At 38.0% G+C, this 21,390-nt stretch overlaps 2 protein-coding genes across 6 annotated transcripts in view; both read left to right on the top strand.

Moving 5' to 3' along the window:
* Positions 1-1,613, top strand: part of LOC122976327 (potassium voltage-gated channel subfamily H member 3-like) — a 38,196-nt gene extending 36,583 nt beyond the window's left edge. Inside the window, exon 15 of the mRNA XM_044344735.1 lies at positions 297-1,613. Coding sequence (XP_044200670.1) covers positions 297-1,085 — 789 coding nt within the window. The 3' untranslated portion in view covers positions 1,086-1,613. The remainder of the gene's footprint in view (positions 1-296) is intronic.
* A 688-nt stretch (positions 1,614-2,301) lies between these two features.
* LOC122976330 (DNA-binding protein SATB2-like) overlaps positions 2,302-21,390 on the top strand; it is a 33,082-nt gene continuing 13,993 nt past the window's right edge. The window contains exons 1-5 of one of the 5 annotated variants that reach the window (XM_044344745.1): positions 2,303-2,385; positions 4,239-4,375; positions 6,383-6,572; positions 15,428-15,673; positions 18,080-18,265. In XM_044344745.1, coding sequence (XP_044200680.1) covers positions 15,472-15,673; positions 18,080-18,265 — 388 coding nt within the window. In that variant the 5' untranslated portion in view covers positions 2,303-2,385; positions 4,239-4,375; positions 6,383-6,572; positions 15,428-15,471. Of the gene's footprint in view, positions 2,386-4,238; positions 4,376-6,382; positions 6,573-8,370; positions 8,464-15,427; positions 15,674-18,079; positions 18,266-21,390 lie in introns of those variants that run through there. The other 4 variants (XM_044344746.1, XM_044344748.1, XM_044344744.1 and 1 more) reach the window with 4 other exon arrangements.

Below are 21,390 nucleotides of genomic sequence, written 5' to 3'. Positions count from 1 at the left end.
CAACCATAAATTTCAACAAAAGCATGTTTTCTGTGCTGTTAATCTAATTTACTGGTTTCCTCAGTACCAATAGAAGCCTTAAAAATACAGGATATTATTACTTAACTGATGACGCTGACAAGATGATCTGCTTAAGTAACAATATGTGGTACCTTCTTAGTAGAACTGAAACACAGAATTTCTATTCCTAGTCCTACATGTCGGGAAAGACTTAACTACTTAAGGCCCACTCACTGAGGACAAAGTGACATGTAAACCAGTAATATTTCTTCTTTTTTCTCCTTCTTGTGAACCAGATGAACGTCCTCTCCCGTCAGGTAACCGTTGTGAGTCAGGAGCTGCAGGAAATGACGCGTCTTCTCAAACCCCTCTTCCACAACCCCTCCGCACTGCTGATACCCAGCGCCATGACTCCGCCTCCCAGCGTCTCTTCAGACAGCTGCTCCCCAGCCCTGCCCCTTTTTACCCAACATGCACCTGTGGACTGTTCAGAAGACGAACATCCTCCATGCATCCTGGTACCTGAACCAACCTCTCCTCAGCCGAAGGTATTAGAAGGGTGCAGTAGAAGAGAGGAAGTAGAGTTTGATCCACTTCAGTGTTCCCGAACCTTCACCTCCTATAATCCTCCAATTCCTCACCAGACCTCTCATTGCTCAGCTCCCCCGTCACTCAACAGCTCCCCCCATGAGCACACGGTTATGCCACATCCCTACTCCTCCTCCTCCATCCCTTCTCTGTCTTCATCAAGCCACCTCTCATCCATCACTCCCCTTCTGGTAGACATATCAGGACCTGGTAGTGAGCCTCAAACACAGTCCCACCCTCAGTCCCGCCTCACGCTTCTGTCCCAGTCCGAGTCCCAGCTCCTCTCCCAACAGCAGGTCCCCCCCTGCTTCCAGCTCCAGTCCCAGCTCATGTCACGGTCTTATCCACATTCCCTTTCCCAGCCTCACCTCCAGCCTCTTCTCCAGCCCTCCAGCATGGCCCCACATTCCCGGGAACCCCTCATGAACCTGCAGGAGGAGGTAGAGTGGGGGGAGCCCACTGACCAGCTCAGCTTCATCAATGAAGGACCAGTATGAATCGGTCTGAACGAAGGAGCAGACACTAGCACGGGACTAAAAGGACCAGCATGCCACACAAGTTACTGCATGACAAACATTTGCCTAAAGTTTGGCATGTGAGTTACAATGTAAATACATTGATTTGAAACTATTATAAACTATGATCATGAGCACCAGTTGTAAGCAGCTGTAAACAGATGTGATAATAAAAGTTTGTTTTACAGTTTCAGTTTGATTTGTTTGACAGGATTCTGCATACTTCTGCATATAAAAGCAAGAAGACTGATCTTTTAATAATCAACTCTTTGTACAGATAAGTATGCAAATGAATTGTGTAACTTTATGTCATTATATTTACTTGGAACAAAGTAATCAGCCTAAAATGGTACCAGCCCACAGCCCAAACCCAACAACTATAAGAACAAGCTTAAAGGACCAGAATATTTCGAGTTTTACAATCTAGCTGTGAATTTGTGTGTTATGTAACATAAATACTATGTATGTGTGGGTTTGTGTGTACTCATATGTGCCCTTGTTCCCTTTTATAATTGCCCAGCCCTCTATAAATGAGACAGTTGCTTTGTCTTCAGAATGAGATCCAAACTCTGAGTCAGTGGTTCCATTACTAGTCATGTTTTCCAGAAAGAGGCAGTGATTACACTGCATAAAGACCCAGACCTCTTTACAGAAAACTGTAAACACACAACTCACAGATATGCACAAACATATTCTGACATACAGTACATTCACTTCAATGAGAAAGTGCATCCAAACTTTTGACTGGTACTGTATATATATACATTGTCTTGATTGTTGCATAAATGTAACATTGTAGTGGCATAAACCTGTGACAGACTGGGAGTTAGTTGGCCTCTTGCCTTCTCATGCACAGCTTTCTGTATGCAACAACAAACTTTGATCATAAATAGCAGCGCTGAGACAAACTTACTTACTTCCTTACACACAGGCTGACCTGTTTGAAATGCAGGTAGCGGCTGCCAGTCAGAGTGACAGCGATGCCATCCAATCACTGCAGCAGATACTCCTCATTAAGGACAACAATGCTGCTTTTTTATCCTGTGCACACAGTACTGAGGCAGGGTTGGTGATTTGTAATGGTCTTAAGGTGCAGTTCCAATAATGGCCACTAGATATCGGTGTTGTTTCATTATCTGTTTTCTCCCTCACCTTAAACTGAACCAGCTATCTCTGCAACACCTAAATATAACCTATAACCAACACTATGGGATACACATGGAGAAACATTCTTCAAAAGAGTGATGATTCGATCGGACGAACCAACAACAGTCTTCCAACTGTAAGTTACGAAACCTTTGTCAACTTCATAAGATCGTAATTAAAAGTCACTGAAAATGTCTCAGAAACACATTTGTTTAAATGATGTGGACAAAACACATTGGCTGCATACTTTGATATGATAACTGTCTAACTGTCTATAGTGTAGGTTAGATTTAGGGACAACTGATGTGAGGCCATTATCTACATGTCATTAACACAGTGAAAAGACAACAACAAGCTCACAGGTTTTCTAGTTTTCTGTGAAAAGTCAAAGCAATGAAGGATCTCTATCTTGAGTCGGATGAACTTTGTGTCATTTAAGCAATCGAAAGAAAATGAATCATAAAAACAATTTTGATTATTGATTTATAGGTAATTTTTCAAGCAAAATAGTTGATGTCAAATGTCTGAATTTGCTGCTTTTCTTTGTCTTAACATCAATGTGAATTGAATACATTTTTGGTTTTGGACAAAACAAGAAATTTGATGATCTTGGAAAGGAAACTGTGGTGGGAATTTTTCACATTTTTCAATTTTTCACAATTTTCTGACATTTCATAGACCAAATGACTACTCGAGAAAACCATCATCAGATTAATCGACAATGAAAATAATCATTACTTGTAGCTCCACAATATAGCAGTTTAGTTAAATCTGATTAATGTGATACTTGTATTACAAAGAAACTAAATGTTAAAATAAGTAAAAGAACATGAAAATCCTTTAATACACATGAATTACACATGGAGAAAAAGAAAAAAGATATTTTGTCAAAAAGAAAGAAGTAAATTTAACATAATTTTGGCTCATTTAACAGTACCCTCCAAATACCAGGGTCCTGAAATCAAATAAATAATTGGTCAACAGTGTCCTCCACCACACACTTCCTGTCAGCCTCCACTACACTGATGCTTTAGCAAGAACATATAAAGCGCCACAAAATCAATATTTGCTGTTACAGGTAATAAGAGCTGGCTTGTTTTCTTTGGAGCCTTGTGAAAGCACTCTCTAATTGCAATGCATACCATCACACACACACACACACACACACACACACGCACACACACCTCTTTCTCATGGTGAGCGACTTGTGGTGAGCTGTCAAAGATACTTAAGATGATGTTGGACAGACAAGTGTTGGCAGTATGCACACACAGACACACACACACATACACACAAACCACAGAGGAGGAGCGACAGGAAGGCAGACATGCTGAGTAGTAATGATAGGTGACTATTCTTCCATCTAAAATAAATCAAGAGATGCTGACCACACTGTTGGTGAACACCAGGCCTGCTATTTAGAAAGACACACAAACAAACATATAAGTGATGGACAGACTGAAAGTATGAAATAAATTCTCTGAAACTTTCCTCTCTCTATTATTTAGGTTAAGTTGGGTTTTTTAAGCAGAAAATTAAAGCTGTGTTGGGTATCTGTCTGCTCATAAGCAGTGAAAACAGAAGCATTACAATCACACTGTACAACGCCACTATATAAGTGCTCTTGACAGTTTGAATCTGACTCAACAAGGAACCATTAAATGGGAAAAACCCTGTCTTCCTTTACAGCAAGCTTTCAGTAAATTCATGCCTAACTATTTAACCAAACAATAAGTGCGAGCATTAGTGTTATCACAGTGAGATTATTGTTCGGTGATTTGATCCAATACAACAGGAAGTCATTTGAACAGGTAGCTGAGAACAAAGCAGCTCACATTGCTCTTTACTGCCCACATCAAAGAGGAGTAAGTACAATAAAATAATGATTTGGCTTGGTTAAGTCTCTGGTCTCTAGTGTGCTGTATTAGAAATATCATCATAACTAAAACCGCAGAGGTACTTTATAGTAAGCTATCATCTTTTTTTCAGACAGACATCATTATTCCACTCGGCAGTCATCAGAGGGTCGTTTTCTGTTGCCTCCGTGTAGAGTTAGTTTAATAGAGGGAACAGTTAATTATGGAGCAATGGTGGCACAGAGTTCATTACCAAGTTTTTTGATTTCGGTAAGTAATACAACATGTTTTAACAAAAAGTTAAGATTGTATTTGTTTACATAAGGAATAGTGTAGAACATTATATGACTTTGTTTTTTGGGTGTAGAGAGCCATCCATCCCCTTTTTATTTGTGATTTAGTGGATTGAGCTGTTAAGTGATTTCTTTTCTCAATTATTTAAGATGATGAAATTATTATATAGAAGTATCGTATGTATTAGACAGGTTTTGAGTTGGTTGTTGTGTGTCTTAGTGGTTGTGTTATGTATTGTGAGTCTTATTGTGAGTATGAAGGTGTGTATTGATCTATTTCTGTTATTGAAGTATTGTTAAAAATACTTATGGGGATCCCAGAAAGAGAAGCTACTGTTACAATACAGTAGCTAATGGGGGATCTAAATAAATAACAAACAATTGTAAAAGTTTAACATAAAATATATGAGATCATAATTCATACATATATATATATAAGTATGTATAATATACGTTTTCTTTATTCTGACAAAATTTGGCAGTACAATACTAGTTACTTACCATAAATTCCTAAAAATATTTGAAAACGAAGGCCCTACTTGGATATTCTTGGATATTATTATTTTAATGGAGAGAAAAGTCAAAAGAGAAATTTGTTAAAATTTGTCTAAATTTCATAACAAGGAGATTTGAGGTCCAGTATTCCCTTTAAGTTGACAGTTCAGTGATCTGTGACCAATAAATTATTACACGATTGGCTTCTTAAGCTGTGAAATCTTTGCATTTTTGTATTCAGTTGGTCATAAAAATGCCAAATCTTTCAAGTTGTGCTACTATGGCAAAAAAATTAACACACTTTGAGAGTCTTTCATGCCATTTATAGAAATTAATGGTTCTCTGTAACTAATATGGTTTAACGTCCAATGAGAGCAGTTGCATTGATTTCCTGTGTACAGAACAATAAACGCAAAAACAAAACTACAAAAAAGAAGATAAGGACGGCAGAAAATACTACAAGCATAAGAAAAGAGCATCACACCAGCAATAGATACATTTGAACACAACAATATGCAATAAAGGCCTGGTTAAAGATTAACAATCTACACTTACTCAGAAGTATGGATAATGACTTCAAAACCAACAAAGGAAATCAGGTGATTTACATTATATTCACTTCCTGCTGCAGTTTATTACATCTGAAAACAGCCTTTTTATCTCCTCCAGAACTACAGACTACTGATATCTTATAAAGCAATGAGATACAAGTTGAAATCTAACCAGAAACCCTTGGAGACAGGACTTTTTAAGCCTCCCACATTCTTCTTGGGTCATGAACCCCAAAAACAGTTAAAGTTAAAGGGGCAGTGTTACAGTTAGGGCCATGGTTAATTGAAGTGAAGGAAGGAGCATATTTTTGTCCCTTCCAATCCTTTAATTTGATTAATTTCCACCAGTAGAGGGCAGACAATCAGTCTCTCAATTCTGTGCTGTCTGAGACTCATATTCTGACAATATGTAACTCTCAAAAACGTTCTGTGCATCTCTTCAGCGCAGTTTATGATCCATACACATCTTTAACCTACTACTTAAGAAAACAGTGTAGTATCTACTTCTATTTAAGAATTGTGGCATTTTTACCATGATGAACTTCTGACATAAATCACTTTTCACTTCACACTCTTTCCACTTTTCCCCCCCTGTCCCCTTGTTCTCCTAAATCACAGCATCTGCTTAATTAATTGTCCTTTCTAAATCTGTGAGCACATTATTCATTTGGCTTCCTACAGTGGAAAAAGAAGTTTTTCATTTTATCCTCATGTAACTCCTTCCAATCCTTACTGTGTTCAATGTATTCTGCAGAGCTTTACATCGGTTAAGGGTAAAGATTATTATTATTTGAAGACAGTGACTATTTTTAATGCATGTCACTCTGTCTCTGGGTCTCCCTCCCAAACCCCCATCTACCCCCTCCCTCCCTCCCTCTCTCGCTCTCTATCTCCCTCCCTCTTCCTCTACATGTGTCATTTTACTGCTCTTTACTCAGCCAGCAGCAGCAGTCCGTCCTGATCACTCCTTGTCTGTCTATCTCCTCCTCGAGCTCCTCGTCTGGCTTTTTCTTTTCTTTTTTTTTTGAAGGAAAACATTGGAAAACTCATATTCTCTCAGACTGGATTCACTCATTTTCACCAATGGATGGAGTTTATTCCCCAACAAGCACGGTGACGTCTTAAAAAGTGAGTGATCATTTACTGAAAACTTTCTTCACCTGCAGGTACGTAGCAACAAACTGAAAACTACATATAAAAACTAATAAAATGTCCTGCTAAAATAGTTTTACAAGCATAGTTTCATGGAAAATTCATACACATGTATGCCATACTTTTGACTTGTGGACTTAAAATGGATGTTTTTTACATTAAAGTAAGTGAAACCTTAACGTAACCATGACCAAATGTGATATAAAAAGCAGACATTCACAGTCATTTGTCATTATATGACAAAAAATAGATATTCAGAGCAGTGATACAGAAATAGAGCTGTCACTTTTCATTAGATATGATGTGAAAACTTTATATTTTCTTTTAGAAAAAGCAGATAATGATCATGACAATCAAGTTGTTGCATTATTACACTTGATGTAGATGTTTCAAGTTAAGCTAAATGATCATTTAATGTTACAGAGAAGATTTAAACTAGTTTTTGATTCTGTTTTAAGTTTGAATGGTTTGAAAAATCTACTTGATCAGATGTCATCCTATATTAGAAAATGTTACTTTTAGTTTGACAGTACTGGTTATTTTTGACAGCTGTGACATCACAACTAAGTGCTAATGTTTTTCTTTTGCAGTATAAAAAGTACAGATATTGTTTATGTGGTTTTCAGATCACTTCAGTGAGACTCATTTTCTCTTTTAGCAGCTATGTAGCGTAACACAACAGTTATTTAACTTGTATGTGATGGAAGCTTAATATTAACTCTTCATGTCACATCCTTTCTTGTTTACACAGTGCTTGGATTGGCGCTAGAGGTCACCAGTCATTTATAATAAATCCTATTGTCTACAAGGAAAGGATCATTACTAAAGTTTGATATTAAGAGGAAAATGGAGAATGTTTAGTTATCAAAATAGAGAAAATAGAGAAGTAAGACTGAAAAAGAAAAAGAGCTGATCATAGATAAGAGATTAACATTCAATATTATTTATTTGCTTAAGAGGTTAAGACAAAGCTTTATAGTTTTACAGTTAATTTAAGTGACTTAACTAATATTTATGTATTCAATTACTGCATGATTTTGACTTATCAGATCACCTTTCAGTGGAATTTCTATGCTTCTGGGACTCCCAAGATTTCTATAATCTATTTTAAAGGTATACAACACCTATTAAAAACATAAAGACACTAATGGTGATGCATTGACTGTTAACTGGAAAGAATGTCACTGATCATAACTTAATTGATTTGAAGCCTCTGTAAGTGTTAAGGGGTCTATCCCAGCATGCACATAGATAACATAAACAATAAAATAAGTCTTTGTATATGTGTTATATGTACTTTTGTCAGGTAAGATGTGCAATTATTAGGAAACCAAACAATTTTAAACTATTTATTGCACTTTTATCATGACCCCCAAGCAACCAGCAGGAAGTTGATAAAAAGAAAAGAAAAAAAAAATCAGACAAGTTTTGTTCTCTTCAAGACAAACTCAGTTCAAAATTCTTCAAAGTGATTATTGCCTTTCTTTAAAACCTTGCTCTTTATTTCAATTTCCTACAGTTTAACTGACCCCTTTCTCACAGATGTTAGATGTCATTAAACACAGCTGCAGCTAATAAAATTATTAATGAGTAAACCTACGTTTGATTTGGGTTTGGCCATTGAGAATTAACAATGGGAGACTGTTTTATCAGTGCTCATTGGCATATATTGTCAGTGGTGGTTCACTGGCACACCTGAATCAAACGGGCCCATTATTAGCCTAATTTTATTAGCTGCAGCTGTGTTTGTCCTGCTGAGACCAGTCAGGTGAAAAAGCTGTTTGTAGAGCTAATATCTCCATAACTGCCACAGAGGAGAGTCAAGTATACTGAATCATTTCTAAAGACTTTACCACAAAAAAAGTAAGTGATCACTTATACGCCAAATTTACCAGAATATCCTAAAGATGAATATATGTGTATATTTACAGATGGTGATCAATGAATAATGAGAAAGTAACACATTTAGAGATATTTAATTAAATCCATCATTACAATATAAGACCATGTAGGGGCTGTTGAAATAAGTTGTTTGCTTCAGCATCAATTAAACCATTTAATGATAAAGATAATAAAAATATAACATAATGAGGAGTTCAGGAACAACATTTGGCTGCACACTTATATCATACATCATTCATATGATAATATATTTTAGTATCCTCTTCATTCAGTTTAAGGTTATAGTAGTAAAGTACACTATAAAAATGATGACAGTGATGATGATAATGAATATCATTTTAAATCTACACAGTCTAATATGTCACTCTTTTACATAGGAGGGGAAAGAAAAGACAGAAAATAGACTTTTAAATTGAATTTAGTGGAATAAAAAGGAAATAAACAGTAAAGTTTACATCTTGACCTCACAATTTAAGATTTAAGAGGCTGCACAATTAGAAAAAATTGCTTTTCTTGAGTGAGAGAGGAGTTGTCCTACAGTTTTTGACAGTTTTCTAAAAAAAAAAAAAGGTTTTATGGCCATGAGAATACATGCTCATGTTTAATATACTGCATTTACCTGCATGATCTGAGAGTCTGGGCATGATCCCCAAAATAGAGATGATCTTGATGGGACAGATGCCAGTTGTCTGAAAGTAGATGTTGGCCTTTAATAATCTAATGTCTAGTTGCTGTGTTGTATGCAGCATTTACCTGTTTGCCTGCTTTGATGATTAAATTAGCTTAGATTGACTGTCTGTGTTTCCTTGCGTAGGAGTTCATCAACTACTAATTTAAGTAGTACAAGTTTGTAGCGTCTCAGTGTGTAGTAAGGGCTCACTGTGAGGCAGCTTTATCGCACAGTGAACAAGAATGTCAACAAAGCACTGCAGTTTATCTCTGCCATGTATTTAAAAATGACTGGTTGTTCCCATCAGGTCATTTTTTAAGCCGTAGATTGAGATCTCACTTGATCAGACTGAGATTAGTCTGTCTACATCTTTTGTGTGATGTATGTGAACCCACTCAAGAACCCCTTGAAATCCCTAAAACCACCTCAAAGGCACTTAGGTGTCATCAAAACCCACTTTAGTATCTCCACTTAGAGAATTAACAGTTAATACAATTATGGACCTTTTAAGAGACTCCTTTTAAATTAGACCTGCCTAAATGAATCCTCTGTTTTGCAGCCAATGGGGGGTTTTCTGTGTGTTTCTATGTGTCAGTCGGAGGCTACTGAGTGTGACTGTACATTTGGCCTCCATGTGTGCTATTAAAGTGAGCGGAGTCTGTGCTGGGAGTGTGTGGTCTCCTGGCTGTGCACCCTCTGAATGTGTTGCTTGAAGTGGTTTTGTGTTTGTGAGTGAGAGAAAGACACTTTTGATAAATCAAGCAAGTCACACTCCCTTTTTTTACACTCTTTATACTGTATTGATTATATGAAAGGATTTATATTATTCTCTGTTAGTTTGGCATGAAAATAAACACTTTGCTCTGAAAATGGATATGTTATGTCTAAACCTTAAAGCAAAGTGTAAAGTCAAAGTATGAAGTCAAAAATATTAAATATATTGTATGAAACAGAATGGGAATAGAAATTATAAAATAATACATTAATTCACTCCATTCAACTCCATTCAAGTGCCTTTATTTAGCACTTTTATTATACACAACAGGATGAAATGTCTTACTTGAAAAGCCTTGATTGAATAGATCAGCCAGCCATGTATAATGCCAGGTCATAATAAAAGGATTTCTATGGTGAAGTTGTGGACCTTGATCTGAAATGAGTCTTTAACTTCAAAATAAGGGACCAAAGGCCTTTTCAAAGATGCAGATTCACTGAATCAATGGGATAACTTTACTGAATAAAACTTGCGTACAGTATTAGGACAGTGACACTCCAGCGCATTGGAATTCAAATGAAACAATTATGAGGTCAAAGTGCTGACTTTCAGCTCCAAATTGAGGGTGATTATATCTACATCAAATAAACAGCAGTGTATGATTTTTTTCACATAGATCCTCATTGTATTAAATATGTGGCCTCAATTTTTTGCAGTCCATGACATCTGAAGTCTTGGACCCAATGACATCAGCAGTAACTTTCTATCTATCTTCCCTTGTGATGCAGCTATCTTCACTTTTAGCTTGGACTTTTTGCATTCAGTCTGGTCTTCATCAGTGAGACATGTGATCAGTAAGTTTGGGATCAGGTGACTGACTGTGCAGTCAAGAATATTCCACTGTTTGGACATAAAACCTCCTGAGCTTTCTTGTCTGTATGTTTGTGTTGGAGTAGATCAGTGTCCTCCTGTACTGACCTAAAATTGGAGGACTAAAGGGGCCACAAGTCCTATACCAGTCATTCACAACCTGGTGGTCGGGACCTCACAAGAAATCTGAAGGGTAGGGAGATCATTAAGAGTGGAAATATTAGTAATATTTGCTTTTTTTCTTGTGAGTTTCTTGGTAGTTTTACATTTTCCAGTCTCTAAATTGATTCAAGTCAAAACTGGGAAAATCACTTCTTGGTTGGCCTCATTTTTAACAACAATCTCTGGTTCCAACTTCTCAAATGTGAAGATTTGATACCTTTCCTTTTCACACAATGATAGTAAACTGATATCTCTTGTGTTTTGCACTTTTAATCTAATAAAACAAGCTGCTTGAGTATGTCATGTCGGACTCTTGGGAATTTTTTTTTGCTTTTATCTGACATTTTATCAATAAATTAATCAGGAAAAGAACTGTTAATCATAAATAAATAATCATTAGTTGTAGCTCTATATAGAAAGTAGACATTGCTTTGTTATAAGGAGTAAGAAGCCGAATAAGTTTGGAATCCTTGTCCTACACGGGTCACCCAATATGGACCAAAACACCCTTAAAACTGTCAGCACTTTAATCTCAGTCAATTCATTTCAAATCTAATGTGCTGCAATAGAGACAAACTAAACAAATAGTTCACTTTTGAGACAGCAGAGTGTAGCAGAGCGAATACCTGGCGAGCCTCACTGAGTCATGAATAATCAGACACTGTAGTGCAGAAAGAAAGAAGTCGCACCCTGTTGTTCTGCATTATCACACTGTCTGCACATTTCTCTGTGTTTCTTTCAAACACCACAACCATCCTTTTTTTCCTACCCTTTCACATTTTATGTCTCCTCATTAATGGCTTTAAATATTGCTCCGGTTAGAGGAAAAAAATATGAAGGAGGGCATGGGGGTCCATTATCCCCCCCCCCAAATATTCCAAAAATGTGTTTATTAGAAACAGAGCAAACACAAATTGAAGGAGAAAGAAAGGAGTAGTTTACTGTATGTTTAGATCCAATGTAATCAGTATACTTTTCTATTGTATCAGTGATAATATGATCCAGTATGTGAGGTTAGACCAAATCAGTTGCGTGCAAAAATGAATAAAAAAAGAATGCATTTAATCTGGATTGCGTCCTTGTTTTGTTGCTGTGTGTTGATTTGAGAAAATGACTGTGTGGGAAATTAAGCACGTAGTTATTTTCCTCCCTGGAGTGAAATTAAGCCCTACTAGGGGAAACAGATTTTTTAGGGAACTTTTTTTGGTTTTGGTGGACTGGAGAATGCTCAGTAATCATTAAATCTGTTTTACGATAAAGGATTGATGGGTAAATTATCAAAGGCGGCATGGGTTGAGCAGCTGCACCCAGAGGGACAGCATCAGCAGCAGAAATGGTGTTTTTAGAAATAAAACCGCTTTTTAATCGTATACTGTAGAAAAACATTAGACATAGTGTCTCCTACGGGTTTCTGAGGGATGTTTTAAAGGTTGGAGTTTGGATTTACTGCTTGCCACTATCTTGGTCAGTTACATGGGGCTAGAAAATCCTAATTTGGTCCTAGGGGACGAAAGCCTGGGTGCACACTATGAATACTGCTGTCAATTGTTGGTATTTATGTTCTAGATGTGCATCAAGGGTGAGTAAAATTCACTGAGACTTTGGCTTTAACTCCTGACAATGGTTCTGGCTTGGTTTTACATTCTCAGTAACAGGATCGGTAGTGTTTGTAGGTGATCATGTTCTTGGTTTGGGGGATCCTTGTCCTTGTCGCTACAGAGGTATTATCTGGAAGGACATTAATGCTTTGTTCACATTGTTCATATGGATGAGAAATTTTCCCATGATTACAGCCTGTGAGCGTTCACATGATTGGATGACTCAAGACAGTTTTATGATTGCAGTTTGTCATGTGAGGTTTATAAAAAAAAAAAAAAACAGTGCATTGATAATGTAGCAATATAACCATAAAAGTGAGTTTAATTACCTTTTTTTTAAAGCCACTTTTAATGACAGTCTTTGGCTGACATGAGGCATTAATGTTTGTTTTTTCAGGCACTTCTGTATTACTTAGCAGTGGCACCAAGTTGGATATATTGAAGTTTTCAGAAACATCAGTTTCTCAGTCATAATTACGACTTGGATGTCAATATTAACTGCTTTCATGGTACCTCCGCCCCTAAATGCAGCAGCAGCTGTTCAAGTGAATCTTCTGTCATGTTTGTCTGCAGCCCTCCACAGGACAACAGGAGAGGTAGCAGTGATAGGGACGAAAGTGTAAAGGGAGGTTGGCGTTTCACATTGGGACAAAACCAGGAAGAAAGTATGCAAGGTGTTTGCCATGGTGCTCATGACAAGTGTGTTGGGTAAGATCCAATCTTCTTGGAAGCAGCATCTAGTGGATATAGAGTATGTTGGCTTCACCATTTATCTGTGCCTCTTGTTCTGAAGTCAAAAAGTTTGCTTACCTCTTGAAGATTGAAAATGACTTTCAGTCTATGCTTTGGTGTAGACTGAACCACCTACTGTGTCCAACAGGATTAGACAGCTTGTTGGAAGATGTATTTTTTCACTTTTCATGAAGCTAGGCTAGCAGTTTCCCTCTGCTTCCATTTTTTTTGTGCTAAACTAGGCTAAACACATCCCGATACCTCTGTGAAGTGAATACAAAGAGGAAAGTTGTGACAAAATATATCAAATGCAGAAAAGTGAAGCAGACAAACTGGACACTACCGTCTCCCAAATTTGACTGAATCTCTTAATGAAGGTAAATGCATAACCTTCTCCTTATTACATGCTCTTTTCCTGCAAGTTGTTTTTATCCAGTTCTACATATTTCACGGTATCTATGGAATCTGAGTGCAAATGCTCAAATATTTAAATTACATAAGGCAGTAAAGAGAGACAGACTGCAGTGGGTGTTTTCTCTCCCTTATAAGCAAAGTGAGGGAGCGTCTCATTGCGCTCCATATTGTGTTAATTTTATTTTTTTCTTGTTTGTGTTGGACGCGCATTTTTATCAGCAGCTATGAATTTTGCATGTGCATTTTATTATAATCATGTGTCGCTTTTGGGTTGAGATTCATGTGTCGCTGCCGACTTTACGGTCATACCAATGGAAACCACACTGAGCGAGGAAAAAACACACAAAGCAGAGAGAGCAGACAGCTCTCCCAAAGATTGTTTAGTTGTGCATGATGCTGCAGATTTTGAGCTTACTGTTAGTATTTTTTGAGGCTTTGCTGACTTTTAAACATAGAACAAATATTGTTTTTCTGCAGAGTGTAAACCAGTGTAAAGAAGCCTCTTTTTTTTTTACATGTAAACATGATGTTTTAATTTGGTTCCCTGTGTTTTCTTCTACATTTTCCATCATATTAAGAAAAGGGAAAAGAAGGAAAACAGATACTGAGTAGCTCAGTTTTTGTTGTTCTGAGCCTTCTTGTGTTACATCATCTCTCATATCATGTGATGACATGTATATTATGTCATGGATGTTGCACATAGTGTTATAAAATGCCACGTAATACTGTGACCTGTTGGGTCTTATCTTTCGACGTCATGTCATGTATTGTAATGTCCTTTCCTAGTTTGTCCTGTCATGTCCTTTAATATTAAGCTGCACTGTGTCACACTGTCCAGTCATATTTTATGTCCTGTCATGTTGTTTCATGTTACTTTACTTCAGTTTACACCGAAATAAATATAATATCAAAGCTTAAATCATATCATTGTTATTATCATCATGGTAGCTCAGCAACAGGAACATCATATTTACACCACAGGTTCCTCATGTAAATGAGATAATTTGATTACTGTATACATTGGAGCACCTTGCTGCATATTTTTGCATAGTAATGAGGAAAAATGAATTTTCTTCATGATTTTAAGACTCGTAGCTGATGTTAATAACATGTTTGTTATGTAAAGACCAGTATGTTGATTTTTCTCAGAATTATTTGCCAAATATGGATGTCATTAGCATAAGTAATGACCACGTGTGACATTGAGTACAACATAAGGAAAACTTTTGAAAATTGTCATACCTCACCTACAGTATAAATACAGTACTGTCACGTGTCATTATAACGTGTTGTGTACTCCAGTGTGTCTAAACAAAGGATAATATACGTGTCTGTATTTAGTCTATGAGTGAAGTGTCGTAGACCTGTGATTCGTCCCAGATGCCTCTGACTGTCTGTTGTGGTTGTCCCTGCCTTACTTGTTTGTAAATAACAAAAAATGTGTTCAGTATTGGCTGGGAGGGAAAGAACAAAGCCACAGAGAACAGTCTGTCAACAATGGCGAAGTATGAAAGATGATATATTTGATATACAGTGTGCAGATACACTGTAGGAAAGCTGTTTTTTTTAGTTATTCAAGAGAGTTACTGATATACTGTAGTAGCTGCATGCACTCTGTAACTCAAACCTTAAACAGAAAGGTAAAATATGCATGTAAACATCTGTTTTTAGTGATAGACAAGGCACATTTTTCTTTTATGTTGGCATAGTCAAACGACGCTTGATATGACCTGACAGTACCAAAGCAAGTTCTTCTGTTTTCTCCCAGATTCACACTCTGTGCTGGGTGTTCCTCCTGGAGTTTGCAGGGAGATGGAGCAGCGAGGAGGTGCGGGAGGGGGAACAGAGAGCCCCAGCCTCCGGGACAGCGTCAGCCCAGAGGAGAGAGGGGAGAGAGGGGAGAGTCCCGCCTCCAGCGGCCCCCCGCCATGCAAGTTGAGCCGTCTGGAGGTCAACGGCAGCCCGGCAGCCCCACGAAGCCGACAGAACGGCACACCACTGAGACCACTAGGAGGTGGGATGTTAACACACACATACTGCTTTCATACATTGCTTAAATACAAGAATTGAGTAATTTTTAGTGTGTAAAGTAAAGACCAGAGTTTTAGGACTGAAGCTGCTGACAGCTCAGCCAGTATATTACATATGTAATTACACCGAGCAGTCTGGGGTCGCTCGTAGTGATGAACCCACAGAAAATTATCACTGGACTCTGTAGTTCCTCTCAACACCATACAGAGAGTTTTAGTGTCTTTCAGCTCAGTGTTTTGGTTTTAAGGCCCCTAACTACTGCTTTGGCTGACTCTCACCACTTTCATCAGTGTCATTTTCATATGCAGGCACTCAGGTGGCTGTTTCCACAAAAAAAACCAAAAAAAAACACTGTATGCTACCTGCTCAGCACCAAGCCAAACTCTGGGCTTTAGATTTGGCCTGAACGAAGCTATAAAGCTGACTTGCTAAAGCTAAAGTTGACCTCTCTGATCATTCCCGGTATCCCCAGCTGTGCATCAAGTCAAGCCCACCGTTGCTGTATTTGTGTGCACACTCAGGACACACAAATGCCTTCGTATGCTTTGTTTTGTACATGTAGATATTCAGTTTACAGTGAATGAAACAGAGAAATATCCTTAATTTTGAGAAGCCAGAGGCAGAGAATATTTGGCAGATTTGTCAGATTAATTTAATGTTTCACCAATAGACACTATCACTGTGTATCTCTTACATTTGTCCCAAGTTTGTCCTTGTCGATACATGTTCTGTAACATTTACTTTAGGAATGTATGTACAGTATGTAAATGACTAAGCAAGGAACACAGTATACTATTGCTCTTCACAATGTGCGAAAATGTTAGACTTTAATATGTGTGACAGAAGTCTTAATGCTACCAGAGACATGTGGATGATGTTGGTGTCTACCATCTATGGGTGGGGTGGCCACACACACACGCCTACACACACAATCCAAACACAATACCTACACAGGAAACACTCATGCACAGATGCCCATTATTCTCTCATGCAGTTGAAAACATCATCACGCATCATCACACAAACATTGCAACAGTACACACACACACTCCACCACACAAACACGCAGACATTCTGCTGGGTTGCCTTCCTCCACCCTCACGCACTGAGCGGTCGGGTTATTGGCTGATAGCGTGCCTGATGCTGCTGCGGTTTGGCTCGGGCTGATCTGTCACTGCTTCGTCAGGAGGAGGATTGATAGCTCGTTAATTAGCAGCTCCTCTGGGACAGAGCACTGGACTGAATGGGTGTGAAGGGTTCCAGGCTTAGAGGAGCTCTCGGTAGTTGCCCAATATTGAGTCTAGACCAACTCACAGGAATCAATTTCACTGTTATGGCGTTACTCCTCCTTAGTGTTTAATGATATAGATATTATGTCCAGCAGCGCTTTTAGAGCAGATCTGGAAACATGTCCTTGTGGGTTTTAATATGCGGTGCAAACATAAATACAGTTGTACAATCTTACACTGACTTACACTCATACTGGCAGCTGCCCAGTTTAACCAGAGTCTTCTACTGAGACCACCAAGCAGCTATACTGCAGCAGTGAGGGTGCGGCCACACTGATACACTACGTCACTGAATAGCCAGAATTAGTTGAAAAATTGTTGCTGTCAGGCCTAGTTTCTGTAGGAAATGAGATCCTAACAGATCCTATTCACAACGCAGAAACATGGATGACAAAAAAGGAACTCAAAAATCCTCCAACGTGTTTTGACAGATAGAAATTTAGAGACGGAAAACAACACGATATAAATGTAAACAGACACAACAAACCATCTTGACAGTAGTTGCCAAAAGATTAGAAAAGATCTCACCTTGTCTCTCTCCGACCACATTCTCCAAACTGATGCAGAGATTTATATCAGCAACCTCTCAGTCAAAAGGCTGCTTCTTCTCACCAGTAAACGTTATGGGTGAGGCTATGGTTTACTGGTTTCTTATCAAGTTTCCTGGAAAGAACCATGTAATGTGCCACTTACATGGAAAATGGGAATTTCCTTGAAAGAAAAGCTCCATTTAAACCAAAATGATGATGAACTGTATGCTTGCCTGTAGACAATCTTTAAATTTTTACATGCTGTGCACTGACTAAAAGACTCTTGAGGTTACACAAGCAATGTTTTGGAATTAACTTATGATTAATTAATTGGAAGTGCACCAATTGAACTCTGTCTCCACATTGTTCTTCCAGGAAACTTTTTAGAAATGATTAGGAAATACTGCTATTTCCCCACAATTCAATGTTGTGTGAAACATCAGAAGAGGTTTTTAACTTTGACTGATCCGAACTAACAAAACCTCGACCATGACTTCTGTTTGGTTATTTTGGTATCAGTTTACAAGGTTTTCTCCTCTGACTCTTCTTCTCTCCCTCTGTGTCTGCCAGGTTTGATGATCCCAGTCTACTGCGTGGTGGAGCATGCAGATGTGGGCGTAGCCGGCGACTACGAGGGGCGCGGCGACCGTCACGCTGAGTTTGTGTTGGTTCGTAAGGACGTCCTCTTCACGCAGCTGGTAGAGACGGTGCTGGTCGCCCTGGGATACTCTCACAACTCGGCTGTACAGGCACGTGGTAAGTCGTGTGTGTGTGTGTATATTCACATCCAAATATTCCTGTATATGTAATATGAGTTTTAATGGGCATCGATCAAAAAAGAAGATGGTGAACACGTCTAAGGATTATTAATTTCTTGTGTCTAAGCCTCCAGTTCCTTTTAATGGCAATTTAATGTTGAATCGAGTACTCTTATTGTGTCAAGGTGAATAACAATCCTCAATATTTGTCTAGAAATACAAAATTTTTAACTTTTATCCACAAGAAGTTAGGATGAATAGCTGATTACTTGCCTTGAAATCAGTTCTGCATATATTAAGAGAAGGGTTAGGAAGGGTAAGAGGTGTATTTTTGCTTGAGTGGTTTCCACTAGTTTGTCCCACCTCAGCTCCACCCAAGCTTCCTCCACTTTGGTGACGTCATAGATTTTACATCTGTGTATTGTCTACAGACCATAGTTATGACTCAAAAGTCCTAGTCTGTGTATGACAAATAGAAATTGAACAATTGAACATAGAAACAAAACAATACTAATTATTCATATGGTTTGGCAAAGCCCATACTCATTTGTTGACCAAAATTCATCAACATCACATCTTTTCCATTATTATGTGCTAACGGGAAACATCACATGTTCCAGCTTCTGACCACTTTCTTCGGTAATTCATGAGTAATTAATTATTTCCAGCAGCAGCTGAATAGAACAAAATTGGTTTCCAGATGGGTGGGGTCAGCCACACAAATACAGTGAGTAAGATATTCACCAAGAAGGTATTTTGAAGATAAATCTGTCTGCTTTATTTAGCAATATCTCCTGATGTGGTTCAGTCCGTCCACCTAGCAGTATGATGGAAATACTAGGAATGACTGGAGAAAGTTTGGTGCAGACTGAGATCAAAACACGAGGGCAGACGACATCCAGTCAACCATGAAACAACAGCCTTTACACACACACGCACACACACACACACACACACACACACACACATATATAGAGTAGGGCAGTTTGACATTCTTGGTGTGTCCCGTAAACACAGGGCACTCTCTAACCAAGCGGACGACGCCCTGGGACCCCCCTCGCCTCTGCCAAATGGCTAGGTTTTGTTCTGTAAAATAAGTCTTTTCTTTTCAAATAAATAATTTTTGGCTGGAGTCATGCATTTTTCCCCCAGTGTGGTCACAACCAAAATTATACAGAGTCTCTTCTATTTTCTTCTGCGATTGAATTGCATCTTGCATAACTTTGGCTTGCTGGAGTATTTTTAAACTCTTAACTGGCACAGGGGTTTTTCTTTAATTAAGTTTTGCATTATGGCTAATTAAAAAGAAGCTATTTCTTATTTGGAGTATATGGTTACCTCTCTGGATTTAACATGGGCTTAGGTTAATTGCTGGGCAACCGGATTAACCTAAATTTAACTTAAGTCTATGTTTTGGGAAGCATTCATTGATATTGCTCACTTTAAAAATATTTACTATATATTTTAAGGCTTGTGAACCACTTTTCAGGAACCACAATTCCATAAACCCGTTCGTTATGTTAAAAAACATACCACACTTTGGACAATTTATCTCAGCTAACTTATTTTAAACATTTTTTTGAGTTTTACAGCATTTCCAAATGCCCTCCAGCTCACTGTGGATGTTTTGAAACTAGTTTACAGACATCCCTGTCTCCTAGAAATTATGTTTATATGCTACTAATTTGTTTTGGCCAATACATTTTGAAACATAATTGCTACGTGGATTATGTTCACTGGAAACATTTTTTAAAAAAGTCAAGTATGACACAGAGGTTGTAGGGAGTTGGTCTGGGTGGATGGTGGACGTACAAAGTGCAGGACATCAGAGACCAGCGGTTTAGGCTACTAAAGCCCTTTGATTAGGAAAGGTTAGCGAAAAGGCATGATTTTTGTTAAATATTGAAATCGAAATGCTTCAAGTCAGCGTTGACTTTCCCTTGCATTAACCAAGTGTTTTGATTTGTCCAAACATAAAAACTTTAATCATGCTTTAGTTGCTATGAGTGGATATAATAGAAAAGTAGATGAAATACTGAAATGTGCCGTAAGGCCACTGTAACTCACAAGTAGTTTGTAGACTTAACACAAGCAGTTTTCAGGCAACCGGTACATTTCAATCCTTAATTTATGAAGCATCTTCTCATATGAAGTGGCTACTTGTACCAACCAGGTGCCCCTGAACAACTCAACAACAATGCAATGTTGTTGTTTTTTTTTTTAAGAAAGCCTCCTACTGTATTCTGTCATAGTGATGTGATTGGCTGAACAGCTCACATTACAATACTGTACATCATCCTCCCCTTTATGTTTGAGATATTCAGAATGAACATTTTGCAACTTTTCCTAATTGGGTTGCTAGAAAACAGGGGTCAGGCACCTCCGAAACCCAGTACTAAGTGGTTTTATTTATTTATGCAGAGTAAGTTAAATTTATCACATCATAATTTTTATTTTAAGCTTTGGTGCAACATCCATATATTTATGTGAGGCCACCTTCTTAGAGGCTTTAATATATACAGACAGTAACAACTGAAAAAGGAAGCAAGACTCTACTGATATGTTTGACCAGATAAATATGACAAAAAAGAGTAAATTAGGTTCTTAGAAAGAGATTTGATCAAGTATATATTTAGTTTTTTTAATGTTTCCCTGTTTACTCATAAAATATCCATCAGTGCTGACAATAGTAATTTCAAAGGAAAAGTTTTAAGTATGTTTGTAAATTCATAAATCACTAACCAGGGGATGATATGTCAAAGTATTAACAATTATTTCAAAAGAAAAGACAGCTGCAGGATGCACAATATCTGCCAGTTATGAGAAGAAATGGAGTCAGACAAGAGAACAATGACCTCACAGTGTTTATTCAGCACATCAACATCAAAACGCCGCTCTCATTCACAGCCTGCTTCAGTCTTTAATGTTGAGGCTGATTTTACATTTCTCCTCTAATTAATCAACTGTAGAGTCCAAAGAGAACAGCCTTTGTTCTTTTGCCCCTATCACCACCATCCTCATGCGATGAAGACACACACACACACACGCACACACACACACACACACACGATTGAGGCTGGCAAGCCAAGGCCAGGCAGAGTCTGCGTTTGATTTAGCAGATCC

This window comes from Thunnus albacares, chromosome 24 (assembly GCF_914725855.1).
Source record: "Thunnus albacares chromosome 24, fThuAlb1.1, whole genome shotgun sequence".
Taxonomy (NCBI): Eukaryota; Metazoa; Chordata; class Actinopteri; order Scombriformes; family Scombridae; genus Thunnus; species Thunnus albacares.
Note: the sequence above shows the minus strand (reverse complement) of the source record. Positions and strands in the feature narration are given on the sequence as shown.